The sequence below is a fragment of the Lemur catta genome, chromosome 11 (assembly GCF_020740605.2).
Source record: "Lemur catta isolate mLemCat1 chromosome 11, mLemCat1.pri, whole genome shotgun sequence".
In the NCBI taxonomy this organism is placed as follows: Eukaryota; Metazoa; Chordata; class Mammalia; order Primates; family Lemuridae; genus Lemur; species Lemur catta.
The window spans coordinates 21582069-21600382 of record NC_059138.1 but is presented as its reverse complement, the minus strand read 5'-3'; the positions used below and the strand labels follow the sequence as shown (position 1 = coordinate 21600382).

At 42.3% G+C, this 18314-nt stretch overlaps 1 protein-coding gene and 1 long non-coding RNA gene across 2 annotated transcripts in view; one reads left to right on the top strand and one right to left on the bottom strand.

The window, feature by feature from the left end:
* Positions 1-1258: 1258 nt before the first annotated feature.
* Positions 1259-3349, bottom strand: LOC123647319. The gene is made up of 3 exons (XR_006738199.1): positions 3301-3349; positions 2093-2156; positions 1259-1452 (listed from the first exon to the last, which is right to left on the bottom strand). It is a non-coding gene; the product is annotated as an uncharacterized LOC123647319 (long non-coding RNA).
* A 162-nt stretch (positions 3350-3511) lies between these two features.
* SND1 (staphylococcal nuclease and tudor domain containing 1) overlaps positions 3512-18314 on the top strand; it is a 416716-nt gene continuing 401913 nt past the window's right edge. Inside the window, exon 1 of the mRNA XM_045564681.1 lies at positions 3512-3965. Within this exon, the coding sequence (XP_045420637.1) occupies positions 3888-3965 (78 nt within the window). The 5' untranslated portion in view covers positions 3512-3887. The remainder of the gene's footprint in view (positions 3966-18314) is intronic.

The window sequence follows — 18314 nt, the reverse complement described above, 5'->3', positions numbered from 1 at the left end:
AGAAAGAACACCAGGTTCATAGTATGGAGAATGGGTTGAAGTTGGAGGTGGGCTGGGGAGAATGGAGGCAGGAAGTTACTTCACAGTGTTGAGTTTTCTCCTGTTTTCCCAAATGAAACTTACCAGAGAATTGAAAACACTTGCTTTGCCCAGCTTCTGAATTCTACAGGTGCAGGCCCAGGCTGAAGGGGGCACATTTGTACACCTTAGAAGAAGGCCAGTCAAATAGCGAAGAGCAGACTATTTACGGTAGAAAGTTCTGGGTTCAAATTTTGACTCCATCCTTATTAGCTGTTGACCTAGAATTGGTGGTTCACCTTTTCTATGCACTAATGTTCTCCTTTGTAGAAACAGATTGATTATATCTACTTCATAGGGTTGTTCTAAGGATTAAATTATGTAATGTGGGTAAAAGCATGGAATCTGTTAAGTGCATATGTTTTTTTTGTTTGTTTGCTTTGTTTTGTGGTTTTTTTTTTTTTTTTTTTTTTTTTGAGACAGTCTCACTCTGTTGCCCAGACTAGGGTGCCGTGGCATCAGCCTAGCTCACAGCAACCTCAAACTCCTGGGCTCAAGCAATCCTCCTGCCTCAGCCTCCCGAGTAGCTGGGACTACAGGCATGCGCCACCATGCCTGGCTAATTTTTTCTATATATTTTTAGTTGTCCAGCTAATTTCTTTCTATTTTTAGTAGAGATGGGGTCTCGCTCTTGCTCAGGCTAGTCTCGAACTCCTGAGCTCAAACGATCCTCCAGCCTCGGCCTCCCAGAGTGCTAGGATTATAGGCGTGAGCCACCGCACCCGACCCAAGTGCATATGTTTAGTGCTCAATATTTAGGCCATTATTACTGCTAGGAACATATTTCTTAAATTTACTTTCAAAGGAGTTCAGGAAATAGGGTGTTTTGTTTGTTCTTTTCAATGAATCTTATCCATCTTCAGATTGCACACACACGTGTGTGTGTGTGTGTGTGTGTGTGTGTTGTCCACTGCACAAAAGGAGTCTTCTTTAAGGATTTCAAAGTCCCTTTCCTTCCTGTAAAGGTACAGTGGAAAGATCATGAGATTTAGAGTCATAGGAGCTAATGTCAAATCCTTTCTCTATCAGTAATCATAAAAAATTTAACACATAGATTCAGGTAATATTCTAAGTTTTTAGTACATAGTAACTCATATGATTCAGAAAACTGAAACAACCCTTAGAGGTAGATCCTTTTATCATTTTTATTTTACAGATGAGAAATCTAAGGCACAGAGATATGACACAACCTTCTCAACGTTATACAGTGTCGGGATGTAATCCCAGGCAGTGTGGTTCCAGGGCCTGTGACTGTTCTGTAGATCCTACAGATTTCAGAGATTGACTCAGGAGTGGGGAGTGAGGAAGATGACATCCAGGTTTTGGCTGGCAACTGGGTAGCTTTTGGTGTCATTATTTGGGCTGAGACACACACTAGGGAAGAGCAGGTTTGGGAGGAAAGAAAATTAGTTTCTTGTGAAACATGTTGAATTTGAGTTCTCCAAGTGACAGTCATAGGCAGATCTCCAGAGTATTGATGGATGTATGGTCTGGAGCTCAAGAGAGATTTTAACAGGAGCTATGTATTTGGGAATCATTGGCACACAGTCATGGGAGTAGATAGGATGTCTTAGGAAGAATGTTTAGAATGAGAAAAGATGCCTTGAGAAGAACCCCGAGGAGCAACAATATTAAGGGGCAGGCAAAGGAGGAGTCCTTCACAGCTGACATGAGAAGGTGCAGCTAGGAAAGGAATACAAAAAGTATGGTATGTGATATCTTGGAAGGAGAAATGGATTTCAAGAGGCAAACAGTGTCAAATGCTATGGAAACATCAGGAAAGTGAGGTCTGAAAAATGTCCGTTGAAAAGTAGTAACAAGAAGGTCACTAGTGACCTTGGAAAGAAGTATTTCTGTAAACTGGTAAGGGCAATAGTCAGAGTGCAGTGGGCTGAAGATTGGATGTGGGGTGAGATTGTGGTGGCAACAAAGAATTTCACTCAGAAGGTTTGCCTGTGAAGGGAGATCTCTGGAGAGGGATGTGAAGTAAAGAAAGATTTATTTAATTACTTACTTCTATAATGCAAGAAATTTGAGACTTTTTAAAGGCTAATGAGAATCCAGGATAAACTGAGAGTCTGTAAAAAGAGGAGAGGGTAAATTAGTTCAACCTCTACGGAAAATAGTATGGAGATTCCTCAAGAACTAAAAGTAGACCTATCATTCGATATAGCAATCCCACTACTGGGTACCTACTCGACGGAAAAGAAGTCATTATATCAAAAAGACACATGCGGCCGGGCGCGGTGGCTCACGCCTGTAATCCTAGCCCTCTGGGAGGCCGAGGCGGGTGGATCGCTGGAGGTCAGGAGTTCGAGATCAGCCTGAGCGAGACCCCATCTCTACTAAAAATAGAAATAAAAATTATCTGGCCAACTAAAAATATATATAGAAAAAATTAGCCAGGCATGGTGGCGCATGCCTGTAGTCCCAGCTACTCGGGAGGCTGAGGCAGTAGGATCGCTTAAGCCCAGGAGTTTGAGGTTGCTGTGAGCTAGGCTGACGCCATGGCACTCACTCTAGCCCGGGCAACAGAGCGAGACTCTGTCTCAAAAAAAAAAACTTGACTCTGGGGAATATGAAGTGTGGGAGAATAAGCAAAGCTCATCTCAAAAAAGCTGCAGGGGAAGTGGTATCCTTTGTATAGATTCAGGTTTTAGGACTAAATGACAACTCATGCAAGGTCCAGGGCTTCACTTAAATATTTGTAGGCCCTGGTTCTTCCGTCCCTTCCCCCACCTCTTTACTCTCAAACCTGGGGCTAGGTGAGATCAGGCGGTTAGAGACGCTTCACAATCGGTCAGGGGCTGCCTCCTTCTGGCCCAGGGAAAGCCTGAAGCGAGGCTTTTCCTAACTTCACTGGAGCAGCTGGGAAGAGGCCCAGGACAGGGCACGTGATCATTTATTCCTTCCCGGAGACACATTTATCCCTTCCATCAACAAACATTAATGGAGCGTCTTACAAGTGCTAGACCCCAGGTACACAAATACGAGGGAGACACCCTCCCGACTGCAGGCAGGGCGCGCGGCCGCGTTCCAGGTCAAGGCCAATATCGGTGGGAGGTTTCACAATGCTCTAACTTTTCCAAGTTCTTCTCTCTCTACTTTTAGCAAACATAAAATGTCGGAAGTCAGTGTGCAGCCAGTACAGAGACTCCTTCAGGACCTAGCCTGCGGTGATCCCGCCTCCCAGCCCGCACCCTCCACTGCAGTTGAGCCCACCTAGCTCGCAGGCGTCAGAGTGGGCTCCCCCGCGGCCGCGGGCGGGGCGCAATGGGCGGGGCCAGGCGGGAGGGCGCGGCTGGCTCCGCCCCCAGGGCTCCCATGGCCCCCCGCGCCCCGCGGCCAGATGCTGACGTGTCCTTTCCTTTCCACTACACCTCCCGACACCACCTACTCCGGCTGTCCCGGAAGTCCCGCCCCACACTTAGCCCGTCACCGCAAATCAGCTCTTTCAGCGCTTCCTGGAGCTTGCCACCCCTTTGGGGACCAAGGGGCGGAGCTCCGCGAATAGGGTGTCTATTGGCTTGAGGTGCGGCGGGCTCTGGGCGCTAATTGGCCTGGGGACGGTGGCGCTCTGGCACGCTTGCGCGGCGAGTAGAACGTGTGGCGGTGGCGGAGATCGCGTCTTCTCTTTCGCTCCTAGTCCCGCTACTGCTCTTGTGAGTGCTCAGCGCGTCCGTCCCGTCCGTCGCCCGCAGCTGATCGCCTACTCGCCCCTCGCCTCGGCGGCCTCATTAACACCGACACCCACATTGACACCTCCAGCCGGACGGGCCGCCTCGTTCGCTGCCTTTGCATCTCCACACATGGCCTCCTCCGCGCAGAGCGGCGGCTCCTCCGGGGGACCCGCGGTCCCCACCGTGCAGCGGGGCATCGTCAAGATGGTGAGAACGGGGCCCCGGACACTGACCCCTTTGCCTGCCTTCGGGGGGGAGTCAGGTGTTGAGTCCTCTTCACCTCCCGCCTGCCTGCATGGTTTCCCAGATGCCCTTACCTCTCTCCTTCTTCACTTTTCACCCATTCTGCGAATCCCCTCACTAGACGGCGGAACTCGACACGGGCTCCCCTTGGTCGTTGCTTCCGGACACCCTGGCATCAAGGGTCACAGTGATTTCCGTGGCCGTGGCATTCTAATCTTCTGGCTGTCTACCGGGACAGATTGAATACTGATTGATTAACGGAGATAATTGGTTGATATCTGTCCTCCCATCCGCCGTCTTTCTGTCCATTTTGACATATGCTGAACAGTTTGCAGTTTTTCGAGATCCTAACATCTGCTCTTGCCTGGAACCACAGGAGTGCTTGACCATCACGAGGCTTTTCTCTTTCCACTGAAGCTCAGTTACTTGAAGTTTTCTCACTCTCTGGCCCTCTTTTCCTTTTTTCCTCCACCTTTTGTTTCTAGTGTGTAGGCCTGAGAGCTCCTGATCTTTGTGTCCTTTTGACTTTTGAAACGTTAGGCTGGCAGAATCTTAGTACTCATTGTTGTTCTACGTCTTACAGATAAGGAGACAGGTTTAAAGAGGGCAAGTGACTTGCCTAAGGTTGCATGGTGGTTTGGGTTGAAGCCAGGACAAAAACCCAAGTGTTCTGATTCCCAGTCTAGGGCTCATAATACCATAGATTCTGCCTGATTTTATATCCCGTCACTTTCTACATTGTTCAATTTTGAATGTAACCCTGCAAGGTTCATTTTAAAAATTTACCCGTAGCTGCATGATAATTTTGTAATAATATATTATAAATTTGCTTTACCACCTGCTCCTGCTGTTGTCCTTCCGCCAGCCCTCCCAATTCTTGGAACCTGACGTTTCTTAGTTATTACCAGATTTTCTGGTTGCAATGACTGTAAACTTCTAGGTTTCATTTCAGACTGCAGTTCTGACTTTTCCATCTGGAACAGCATGTATCCTTTATGATACTTTCTCCCAATCTCCACAGTTTTTGCTATTGTAGAAAGTTTTAAAAATTCTATTTTCATTGTCCCATTGTCCTTGACAGGATTAAAATGTTCTGTAACTTGTGAGTAAATTTGATTTCAAGATTTTTTTTTTCCCCCCTAATTCCCACGTGTTCTTTTCTTAGGTTATATCCTGCCGCCAGCTGGGATTCTTGGGATTTTCAATATTGTCTTTTCCCTTTATTTATACATAATGGAGAGTCAGAATTTATCAGAAACTGAATGAGAAGGGAATTTCCAACATCCACATATTTTTCCCCCCTTGAAATATTGACCTGACTCATGAAAGAATTATCCTGAAGCTGCTCCTCTTCAATTGGGCTGATCCTCCCTTCACCATAGGAACAAAGCATCGCTTGGCTGTCTGGTGTTGGGATTGGCAGCACCAAGTGTATCTTTCAGAGTTTTTTCCTTGCTAAGTCTTACCTCTCATTTGTGGGATGGGAATGGAATGAGGCTGAATGTATTTTCACTTCTGCCAATACTGGAGACTTCCAGGGCAGCTGGGTTCTTTGAGGTAACTGCCTACAAATTACCCCCATGGATACTGAATGTCCATAATTGCTTTTTAATTGTCATGTCTTGTGCTAGGTATTCTGTTTATATTATCTCATTTATAATACCTAACAAGTAGATATGATTTTTGGCTATATTTTACAGATGTGTAATTTGAGGTTTAGAAAGATTGGTTTACTGAAGGGTAGGTACTCTATGTTGGTAATAAGAGGCAGAGCTGAGACTTGAACCTAGGCCTATCTGCCAGAGCACGCACTCTTCAACATCATTCTATGATGCCTCTGACTCCAGGACTCCAGGGTATTACTTTATAACATGGAGAGCATGACCAATGATGCATGGCTGCAAATTGCAGGAAAGTGAAGTGGACTATAATTGAGTTGAGAAAAGATTAGATGTTACTCCTTGTCTTGTCCGGAAGCTGCTATTGTGGTAAGTGACTTCGTTTGGTGCTTATGGTCTTTGTGTGCACAGGAGTGTGGTGGAAGATGTTTGAGTATGGGAGGTGGCATTTAAAACTCAGTGATTTGAGCAGTCTTTGTTGAGCAGACTGCACTGTATTCTCTAACCACACTACAGAGGATGGGTGAATGAGTTACAGGCAGGGATTAGGGGAGGGAAGCCGAGTGAACTGAAGAGTGACAGGCAGATTTGTGCCAGGCTTAGAAGCCTTGTCTGGAATGAAAAATTGACCACTGGCAAACTGCTCTGTGTGAAGCTCTTCTGCTAAGCAAAGTTGTATTTTCCTGGAGAGTAATCGTTTCTAGTGGTACTGGGAACTGCTTTGTAAAAACTGTAAAGGAGTTTGGAGCTCTATGACAGATGAAAGTGAGAAAGAGTTTGATGAGTAGGAAAACAGGAGATACTGCTTTTCTGCTTTTTGGGAAAGGGGCAGAAATTGGAACACTGACTAACCAGAGGTAGGTGTGCTTTTCAGTGTGAACCCTCCAGATTTGTCTGGACTCAGGCTGAGCTGAAGGTCTGAAATGGTCTAGGGTTGAGGTTTGCCTCGGTGAAGTGGGGGGAATAGTCCTTCCTCTTTTCACAAAGTGTTCTAGGGCCACGGAATGTATAAGTTTCTTCTGGTCCCTGCTTTGCCATTCTAGTAAATCTTGTATTATTTTGTTTGAGGTTGAACAACTTGGGAATCAAGTTGTAAAACACTTCTATCAGTTTTTTTTTTTTTTTTTTTAATTTTTTTGAGACAGAGTCTCATTCTGTTGCCCGGGCTAGAGTGCCGTGGTGTCAGCCTAGTTCAGAGCAACCTCAAACTCCTGGGCTCAAGCGATCCTCCTGCCTCAGCCTCCCAAGTAGCTGGGACTACAGGCACATGCCACCATGCCCGGCTGATTTTTTTGTATAAATATTTTAGTTGTTTGGCTAATTTCTTTCTATTTTTAGTAGAGACGGGGTCTTGCTCTTGCTCAGGCTGGTCTTGAACTCCTGAGCTCAAACGATCCGCCCGCCTTGGCCTCCCAGAGTGCTAGGATTACAGGCGTGAGCCACCGCGCCCTGCCTTCTATCAGTTTTTAAAAAGTGATGATGATGGTAGTGCCTCTGTCTGCTATTGAGAGTAGGGGTGAAGGGGCAGAGTTGGTTCTGGAATGTTTAAGGAGGAAGTGGGCAGTTAGTCGATAGTTATAAGCATACCGGAGCTGTTCTGTTACGGAAAAAGTCAGTAAGGATGATGGAAAAACTGAAGATGGATTTGTATTTTCTGAGTTAAGATGAGACTAGCAAGAGTGTGGGTGGACAAAATATAACCTGGTTAAATAAATGTCTTTTATTAAGTTAGATCTTATTTTCTTAAAACCGTGAAGAATTCTAACTCTGGGTTTCTTTGAATAATTTGCTAGACCTTCTGTAGCTGCAACAGAATATTGGCAGCAGATGTTAAGCCGATGAGGTTGGAAGAAATCGTAGGGTACTTATTAAATAGTATAAATTCAGTTACCCCACTTGGCAGCTACTTAGAGATGGCCACTTTCTCTGGTTTTACTGACCTGGTTTACTCTCTGTTTTTGAAATAGAGACCTTTTCTATGTCTTTTCACATTTACTTTTCCTCTAATTTGGTATGTTTGCATGTCTTTTCAAGCAGGAGAACATTTCGTAACAGCAGAATGAATTAGCCACAGTTCTTTAATCTTCTGTGCTTATCAGAAGCAGCCATGGAAACAGCCTATCTTGTCTTGCCTATGGTGTGAAAGGCTAAAAGGAGGCCGTTGCCAAATCCCAGTTCCCATTTCCCCCCTACCTTCTCCCCTCACCCATTTAATTGCCTGAGAAGGGGAAAGGGATCCCTCTGCCAGTCTCTGTTTTATACTAAGAACCATGATTCTCACTCCTTGAATGTCTTCAAGTTCAATGTCCCACTTAAATGGTATGGGTTTAACCTGAGTTATTATGTAATACACATGTTTAAGGGTGATAAAAGGAAGAGAGGCAGTGGAGGTGGTCCTTGTTCTGGTACCCTGGTGAGATCAGTAGCTGACATTAAGCCCACTGAATAAATATAAAGAATAGGAAACAGAAAAGAAAAAAAACTTGCTCTTAGTCATATGCTTGCTTCTTATAGGGCCAAGACTAAGGTTTTCAGACTTACTGTCAGCTAGTTTTGTGTATTCCGAAGTCATTATTTTTCTTCTGATAGAGGGAACATGCATGAAAAATGTCAAAAGCAGGCTCAATAAGAGTTATGTTAAATAACATCTAGAACTTGTCAGTGTGTATACTCTTGTTAGCATTTTGTTACTCCATGGAATTTACTGCTGCTCTGGCTCTGGTGAAAAGCAAAGTAGCATGCTTCAGGGCTCGAAACTAATGGTCAGGAAGAAACTAGCTCATATACAGTGTGGGTCATCAACATGGGTCAGGACTTCTGAGGCTAGTGACCAGTGATGGCAATAGTGGGCAAATGATTTGGTGAAGTCTGTGCCCCAGTTTCTTGGAGAGTGAAATTTGGGAAACAAGTAAAAGTTTTAGTTTTCATTTTTAGGTTCAAAAGAGAAAATTGGCCAGGTTTTCAATTCAGGTAAGGTTATCTGAGGCCTGTTGAGCACTCACTTCTCAGCATGGGCTAACTATCCATCTGACAGGTGTGGTTCTAGCAGGGCACAGTAGATATCCTTTGGGCTCTGGTCTTTGGATTTATTTCATTTCTTCTAGCAGAGCATAGCCAAAAACTGTAGGAAATTCTGTACCTTACCAGGGAAAAGGAATAAAATAGAAACTCAACTCTTAGTGGGTTTATGTAGCTTTTCCTCTTATTTCTTGTTGGGAGATGGATACACACCCAGTTTCTGTTGCTGCTTCCTCTCTTGGGAGACTGACATATGCTTTTTGTTTTTACAGCAGAAATTGATGCAGAATCACAGGTTGTGAACATTTGATACAGATGGAGTGTTACGGGATTTCACTTTCATGAGACTCAATATGATAAATTAATGTTATGTTTTTCCTCACTTAACTCTAATGTTTAAGAAATAAATGAACAGTGGTTTCAGTTAGCATTTTTTAAAAATTAGGAAGTTCAGCAACTTATAGGAAAAATAAAACTAATGAAAATGTTGATGTCATTTTCAGGTGCCATTTTTGGAATGTTTAATCTATGCTATAAACCTGGCTTGGCACATTTTCTCAGTTTATATGCTTAGAGTGAGTGACTTAAGGCACCATCTCCTCTTTATTCCTCAACAAAATTTGAGCTGCTTTAAGTTCTATTTATGTGTGAAGTATTCTTCTTGGGATGGTCTTGTAACACCAACTTCATTTGTAATAGGAGGAATTAGGGAGATTTGGAGAATCTAATATATTAAAGTTAATAAATCTAATTTCCAGGAACATTGTTCCTGGAAGCAGCATGGCAGAGATGTGAGGTCATTGGCCTAGAAGTTGGGACACAAGTTCTGGCCTGGGTGCTGCTGTTCTCCATCTGGGTAATGTTGAATAAGATATTCCACCTCAAACTCTCCTTTCCTCTGAAGTGAGGTGGCTGGTCTCTAACCATCTTGCAGTCCCATAAGGCTGTGATTATATAAGAAACCTTGTGTTACGTTTCTTTTAGGCATGCTGAAACAAAGCTGAGAAATGTCATACCTATGGCAGGCTTGACTTTGAATTGTTGCTTATCCTGCATGAAGCATGTTTTCTATTCCCACTGCTTGGTTTTTTTTTTTTTTTTTTTTTTTTTTAGAAGGTAGATTAGTGGAAATATGGTTTTCTAGCATGGAAGGCTAGAGGGTTAGAATTTGAATTAGACTAACTGGATAGTGGAGTGGGTAGAGAGTGGATAGAAGTTAGGGGGGTTCTTGGCTTCTTTTCAGTGGTGGTATCAGGATAAACTACTGAGAGTGGTTGTTTGTAAGCCAGAGGAACATGGTGCCAGCGGATTTTATTCACCCAGTTTTATCTCTATCTCAGAACACCCTGACCGTGACATTTTCCTGGAGGTAGCAGGTCCTGACTTGAGAAAGGTAGGGATGAGGAGGGAACTTAAGGATCCTCTAGCTCATGGGGAGAGTCTATTCTTGCCCTGCTCTTGATTGGGAGACACAGGTGATAATGTGGGGCATGATAGGGTTCTGAGCTCTACTTTTCTTGAGTGGAGCCAGATCTTTGTTTTTTTCTTCCCCCATGTCTTTTCCATTTCCATTTAATGTGCAAATACAGTTTGAGTATCCCTTATCTGAAATGCTTGGGACCAGAAGTGTTTCAGAGTTTTTCAGATTTTGGAATGTTTACGTTCTATTTACAGTTCAGCATCCCTAATCTGAAAACCTGAAATCTGAAATGTTCCAGTGAACATTTCCTTTGAGTGTCATTTCAGTGCTCAAAAAATTTTGGATTTTGAAGCATTTCAGATTTTTGTATTAGAGATGCTCAACATGAATAGCAATCATCTTAAGCTATTCTTGGTAGTTCCTCACATGGTTTCTTTTGAGTTTGTTTTTTATAGTAAGACTTCTTAAATCCTTTCTGGGTTTAGATTTAGAATGAGAGAAAAGTGTCCAGTGAAGTCCTAAATCATTGCATCAGGACCACCTGGAAGACCTTTTATAGCAGCTGTCCCCCACCTTTTTGGCACCAGGGACTGGTTTCACGGAAAACAATTTTTTCACGGATGGACTGGGTGTGGATTGGGGGTTGGGAGGAGGCGGAGCTCGGTTGATGATGCAAGCTGCAAGCTGCAAGCAATGGGGGAGCCAGCTGCAAGCGATGGGGAGTGGCTTTAAGTACAGGTGAAGCTTTGCTCACTTGCCACTACTCTCTTCCTGCTGTGCTGCCTTGTTCCTAAGTTTCAGGGAAGAAAATTTTTTCATGGCCGGGGGTGGGTGGGGAACTCAGGTGATGATGTGCAGCCCATTTCCTAACAGGCCATGGGATTGGGGACCACAGTTTTATAGGCACTGAATTAGGATCTTGGGGACTGGCTTGGGAATCTGTTTTCATAAAAGCTACTGCTAGGCAATTCTGAAAGAATTGGTTTGGGATTAATCTGAGGCAGGCATATGAGACCCACTGATCTTGTTTAACCCCTGTGCTGTATGTAGTTGAAGGGGTAGGACACAGATCATAAATGAAGTAGATGTTTGTAGGGGTGGGTGCACCAGAATTTTATGAGGGGAGGAGAGTTGTTTCTTTCTTTTTGGCATTTGCCTTGATAGTTCCCAGGGCACTTTATATTGCTTTTAATTTGTAGCTTCTTATTGGGCTGGTGTCCTTAGGGTCCATTTACGGTGACTCTCAGATGCTATTCCTGGGTCATAACTGACAGCTGAGTTGTTGTTTTGTGTGCCTGATTTAGGCCATGTGCTCATTTTAACACTCATCTGCCACTTTTCCTGCTATTTGCATAGATTCCTAGCATCTTCCTATAATTTGGCACCAATAACTTGGCACATTATTGCTATGGAAGTCTTTAGTGTCATTTACAAATACAAAGATTCTATGTTCCTCACTTTCTGCTCTTGCAATCCTGAGGAGCCTCATCCTTGGGCCTTTTGGCTTAACGGTCTATTTAGATCTGTCCTCTCTTATTTATAAGCCCTATTCTTAACAAAAACAACTAAAATCCAAAATGATCTACCCAGTGGTCTCAGTCTTTACTTTTTATTTCACTAGTTGTCTAATATGCAAATAAACTTTTCTTGTAATTTCAGGTCTTATAAAGTCCTTACGATTAGGGGTCACATTTGCAGTTTACTTAGGGGCCTTTCCTCATTTTGGCCAATGGTTTTCCAGTTTATTCTGGAATTCCTTCAAAATGCTCAGGTGGATACGATCCAGTATTAGTAATTTAATAATTGACATTTAAATTATGGACTTGCTTTTAAAACTTCAAACAGTATAGAAGTATGTAAAGTTAAATACTAAGATCTTTCTCCCTTTGCCCTCCTTGTCCCTCAGTTTTCAACCATTCATTCTCATACCCTTCAGCATATGTCAACGGTATGTTTGCTTCCAAAATTTTTCATGTAGATACATGCCCTCCCCTCCTTTTTTTTTTTTTTAATTTTATAGAGACAGGGTCTTACTCTGTCACCCACGCTGGAACTTGTAGGTTCAAGTGATCCTCCCACCTCAGCCTCCAAGTAACTGGGATTACAGGTGCAAGCCTCCCCAACATTTTTTAAGAAACAGAAATGGAGTCATAGTCTATGTGTCTGGCAATTTTCTTTTTTTAGTTAATTGTCATGGCTATCCTTGTATGTCATATTTATAGATCTACCTCATTCTTTTTTAATGATTGGGCAGTACTCCATAGTTTAGGCATTTATCAATTTTTTTGTTGACATGTTTTTAGCTTTTCATAATTCTAAATATTGCTGCATTGACTGAACTGTACATCTTTGTACTCTTGTGCTAGAATTTCTATAAGATTTGTAAAAGTGTAATCGCTGATACCTTTTTTTAATCATTTAGTGTTTTTGGTGGTGGTTGGGGTACTTTAACTGTTTGTTTCTTAGAAGTATCTTATATCAAATTTAGGGCAAAACACAGCTTAACATCTCATTACTCATTAATTACATGTTTGGTGGTTTTGTTTCCCCAGTAAGAGTATTCTTAAAAGCCACTTTGTCTCCTCTGTGGAGGGCAGAGCCTAGCACTTGGGACTTGGTAAATAACTACAGTTGCAGCCATATGGTTCCAGTATCCCTTCCCCCGCCCTTGGATATCAAAATCCAGAGATGCTTAAGTCCCTTATATAAAGTAGCATGGTATTTGCATATAACCTATACACATCCTCCTGTATACTTTAAATCATCTCTAGATTACTTATAATACCTGATACAACAAAATACTGTGTAAATAGTTGCTATACTGTATTGGTTTTTAATTGTATTATTTTTTATTATCTCCCCCCACAAATAGTTTTGATCTCCAGTTGGTTGACTCCACGGATGTGACGGCCTACTGTACTTCTTAATTGGTTGACCCCTAGGTATTTTAAGGTCTTTGTACTGACAAGTGGAGTAGGCCCTTTTGAGCTTTGTCCTTGTCTGCTTTCTGAGTTCAGGAGAGCTCCATGACTAAGGAAATTGGTGACTACCTAAGGTACAAATGACAAACGGACATGAGAAGCAAAGTCATGGGAGAGAAGTCTGACTTTTTTCCTACTGGCTGGCTCATAGCTCTTCCTCTTTTTTTCTTCTTGGATAAGCAGGTGGGGGTGGTGTGATCTTGTGATATATAAGAAATATATATTTGGTCTTGGTCACCCTGGCACAGAGCTCTTAAAAAGAACCCTCCTAATTTCTTGAGTGATAAAGGTGAAAGGAGCATCTTCAGTTGTTTGTAACAAACCCTTTTAAACCTCACCTGAGTTTATGTTAATGAGTGACTTTGGAAAAATTTTGGAATGGGGGTTGGTCTCTTCAGCCTCACTCTGCCCCTTCTCCAGGGAGGGGAGAAGGGCTAGAGATTGAGCATAATTGCCAATGGCCAGTGATGTAATCACTCATGCCTGTGTAAGGTAACCCTCTTAAATGATGGGGTTTGGAGGGTTTGGAGAGCTTAGGGGTTGGTGAACCCAGGGAAGTACATAAAAATTCCAGTAATCTACCAAGTACACTATTTTCTAGAGTTATGTGAGCTGTTACCTGAGAAGAGGCTCATGAGGTCCCCCAATGTATAGTCAGTTAGTCATAAGGGAGGCTTGGACTTGGCATTTGCAGTGGGGGCAGTCTTGTAGAACTGTCCCCTGAACTTGTGGGATCTGATGCTAACTCCAGGAAGACAGTGACTGAATTCAGTTGCATTATAAGACACCCAGTTGGCTTGGTGTGGGGAAAAATCCCACACATTTGGTATCAGAAATATTGGTGTGAGTACAGATGAAAAACAGTTATTTTTTCTTTTTAGGGTGGCAGGTGATAGTAAGCATTACAACATCCAGCATGGGGAACACTGTCATGTTTAGAGTTTGGAGAGAAACCTCTGGGCTAAGGGATCTGGTTTGCAGGCTTTCAGGATTTGGAAGTGCTCATCTCAATCCTGATATTGGTTTACCTGGCTTCAGATGTGTGTGTACTCACTTCTACCATGGTTTTTGACATACACTTTATTGAATTTTTGGAAATCTTTGACAGTCAACTATTTTTAAAATTTAAATTATTTTATTTTAAAAGGTAACTTAACTTTACTATTAAAAATGAAAAATCAGTATTAAAGAAAACATTATTCATGACACTTGTTAAAGATGGTACGGCAGACTTTGTTCAAGGGGAGTTGTGGCGCTAGGAATAGGGACCATTGTAATGGGGTCTTGCAGTGTGGGGGGGTGTGGAGATTTAGAGGTTGACTCAACTATGACTCCAACAAGGTCAAGTGGGAGTTTATAACCAAGGAGCAGGGAGAGTGGAGGTCAGTGTGGATGGGAAATTACTAAGCGGTACATCAATCCTAAGGGATTTCTGACTAAACTGACTTGGTAGGATTCTTGCTGAAGGCTGGCCAGGGTGATAAGATATCCAGGGTAGTCAGGTGCCAACGGTGGAGAATTTTCTCTAAATTAACTTAGCAGGATTTGTGCCCAAACTCAGTTCTACAAGGATAGAGAGGGAAGCCCAAAGTCCCGTCTAGTCAAGCAGAGGACTCAGAGGAGCCTGGCTAAAGTTTTAGTCAAGGGAGAGAGTCTTTGTCACCCCTGTTACTTGACATAAGTAGAAAGTACTTTTAAATAATCCACAATGAAAACAAAACAACATTACTAAATTCTAGCTAGGTGTTGTCATTTTGCAGAGAGTTCTGAGTTCTGTTCTCCAACAAAGAAATTGGAGGCTTCCTAGCACCAAGCTGAAACTTTCTTCTTGATTTTATAGGAAGGATTGAAAGAGAATTGAAAAGGTAACAGTCTTATGTGTGTGAAAATACTATTAAATGCTAGTACATACAGTGATCATGTACCACCTACAATATTTTTTTTTAAACTAGTCCACGCTTAGGGAAACACACATACTTTATGTCTTGAAGCAGAACTGAACTGATTTTCTGCCTGTGGTTTAAATCATTAGTTTCACTGATGACTAGCTGTGTAGCCTTGGGCAAGTAATTTTACCCCTTAAAGTTCCAGGTTCACCTGTAAAATGGGGATAATAACAGAACTGACTTCATGGGGCTGTTGCTGATTAAATGAGAGAATGCTTGTAAAATACTCAGTACAGTGTCTGGCACATTGGGTGTTCGGTACACATTAGCTATTTTTAGTAGTCCAGAGGTTTCCAGAAAGACCCCAAGTCAAATGAGGATGCAAATGGAACTGACTGAGGCAAAATGTGAGGAATACACACACAGCAAGTTTTTGTGATGTTATTCAGTTTGAAGGACTGGCTTTAGTTTTGAGATTATGTTATTCCTACCCTTTTTTGGGGGGCGGGTAGCAGTAAGTATTCTTTATAAATATATTTTCTTTAATGTCTTTGGCAGAAAAATAAACAATGGATAACATGTCAGTCCTAAATTTTTGGAGCTGGGGGAGACTTCACAGTTTTGTGAAGTTTCGTGTGGGAATCCCTGGCATAGCGGAAACTGGCAAATGTGTAACTCTTCTGAGTTGAGAGGCATCATCCATTAAACTGTTATTTAGGAAAGATTAAGCAAATTTAGGCACTTAATGCAGTTGTGTGTGTGAATACTGGCTGTTATTCAGTGTGTCTAAATAAGCAAATATACAACAGGCTTTCTCTGTCCTACCCCGTCTTCTAGCACCCATATCTTGGTCCCCCCAGGAAAAACACTTACCAAAACTTAATACATTTGGAACAAAAAAATACATTTGGAACAAAAATTTTACTACAATGTAATGCATTTTATATTTTTTTGCCCCAAGGGGGAACTCGGTAATTCCAATTTGTTTTTCTGTTCTTCTTTGCTGACTCCCAAAACTGCCAGGGAAGTCTCTCAGGGAAGAGCAATAGGCTCAATCAGTAGAAATTCATTCTTTGCAAATAAGAACCCCTTACTTGGCCTTAGCACCATTATAAGGACAGGGTGACTTACATTTACATTTGGTCTGCTCAGGAATGTTGTGGTTCACACATGCTGTTCTGGCATAATTATCAGTAACACCCTGTTTCACTCTCTGAAGTGTCCTGATCTGAGTGATAAAATGTATGCTTTATGGGTTTAGTAAGAACAAATTTGGGGAGGAAGAAGTGTGAAGTGGCACCATCCTCAGAGACTGGTATAAACTGAAGGTCGATCATCTCTGTGAGTCTCACTGCTGGGATGGCCAGAGAGGAAGAGGGCCTCATAGCTGAAAAGAGAGCCTTTTGTGGAGAGTTAGGGTAAGCTTGGGACCCTAGGCTGTGTGTTTGATTCTGGGTTAAAGCTTTGGGCTGATAAGGTTTTAGTTGTCAGTCTCATATTATGTTGCTGGTAGAGTCAAGTAGCTTTATTTTATCGTGGAAGGAGCAACTTATGAATTTAATACTGATGTTTTCTTAGAGAATGGATGGGTTGGAAAATTCAGATGTGATATTTTTAGATCAGTTTATTTGTTTAAAAAATCTTTTCAGGAGAGAGAGTGAAAGTGACAGGTGACTTGACAGAGACAAAGGAATAAATGGATGAGATAAAAGGCAGGAGAAGTATAGGTAGGAATACTCAGAGGTATTCTTTTTCTTAAATTAAGAAAATTTTTTCTTTCTAGAAGGCTACACACAGATGTTCTTGAAAGCAGCTTTGAGCAATCTGGATTTGACATGCCTAAAGTGAATAAGGGTGGCTTGATGTTTGTAGTAGAGAAAGGAAAAAGAAATAAGTGTCCAAGTTTTTGTTTCCAGTCTCTGGAATACACTCATGTGATGTTAGTGAACTTCTCAACTTTATGAATTCAGTTCCAGGAGAGGGAAAATCCACTGTTTTATAGCCTTTAACACAGGGGCATTTTTATTTTTGGTAACAACCCAAAACAGAATGACTATGCCAAGTGAAATTTATCTACTTACCTATCAGGACTCTATCCCAGGTCTTAATGAGAAAAGTGGTGCTTTCTATTCCTCCCTGTGTGGAAAGTAGAGGGAGACTCCAGAGTACCTGGGTCCTGGAATCCCACTGAGATCTATTATTCTGTGTGCAGTAATTACTTGCATTATTGTAAGTGTGCAGTAATTACTTGCATTATTGCAGGTGAGCCCTTTCACAGCGTAAGAGGCCAAGAGGCTGCCCGTTACTTAAAAACTGAGTTATCTTGTTAAACTCCTCTCTTAGGAGAGCTTTATAATCTCCTGAGACCTCCTGCAGGCTCTCTCTGGGGCACAGGCGCAGCCCTGCCCTTGTATTAGGCATCAGAATTCCAGCTCTAAAGAAATAACTTTCTGTTACATACACAGCAAAGCAATGTGGGGCTGCTAGTCTGTACTGCTTGGGTTCCATTAAATTCTTAAGAGTTTCTATATCGATGCTTTTAATGAAAGTACGTACCTCTCTTACTCTCGGGTGAGAAGAAAATGTCTTTCTTTGATTATCAACAGGAGAAGCTGGAAGGCAATGTAGAAAGAGTAATAAGCTCAGGACTCAGATTACTCGAGGAAAAGGAACTCAAAACATTGATTTTTGAAAGTGGTGATGGCACAAGGTTAAGCATATAGTAAAGGTGCCCCATGAGTCGGAGCTGTCCATAAACTTTCATTTGAAATCTCTATGCTTTATATGGTAAAGAATTTATTTAATTTGTTATTCACTGGAGAAAGTGCCCTCCTCAAAAAAAAGGTACAGGGAATCACAGGGCTGTGCTTTAGTGATAGCATTAGGTTAGGTAGAAGAATATTGTGGGTGTTCTTAATAAAAATGGATGAGCAGTCTCTTTTATTAGCACTACTTGCAGTGAAGGTATGATAAATAAGTTCCAAATGTGGCCAAATAGCCTTTGGTTTAACTTCTTGAGGAGATATGCGGTTTTTTGTTTTTTTTTTTTTTTTCTGAGAGAGACAGAGTCTTGCTCTGTCACCCATGCTGGAGTGCAGTGGTGTGATCACAGCCCACTGTAAACTGGAACTTCTGGGGTCAAGTGTTCCTCCCATCTCTGTCTCCCAAGTAGCCAGGACCACAGGTGTGTGCCACCACACCTGGCTAATTATTTATTATTATTTTTTGTAGAGAGAGTGTCTTGCCATGTTGCCTAGGCTGATCTTGAACTATTGGCCTCACTTGATCCTTCTGTCTTGTCTTCCCAAAGTGCCAGGATTACAGGCATGAGCCACTGTGCCTGGCCCAGATCTATACATTATGGTGAAGGACAGACGAGGCCTGGGACA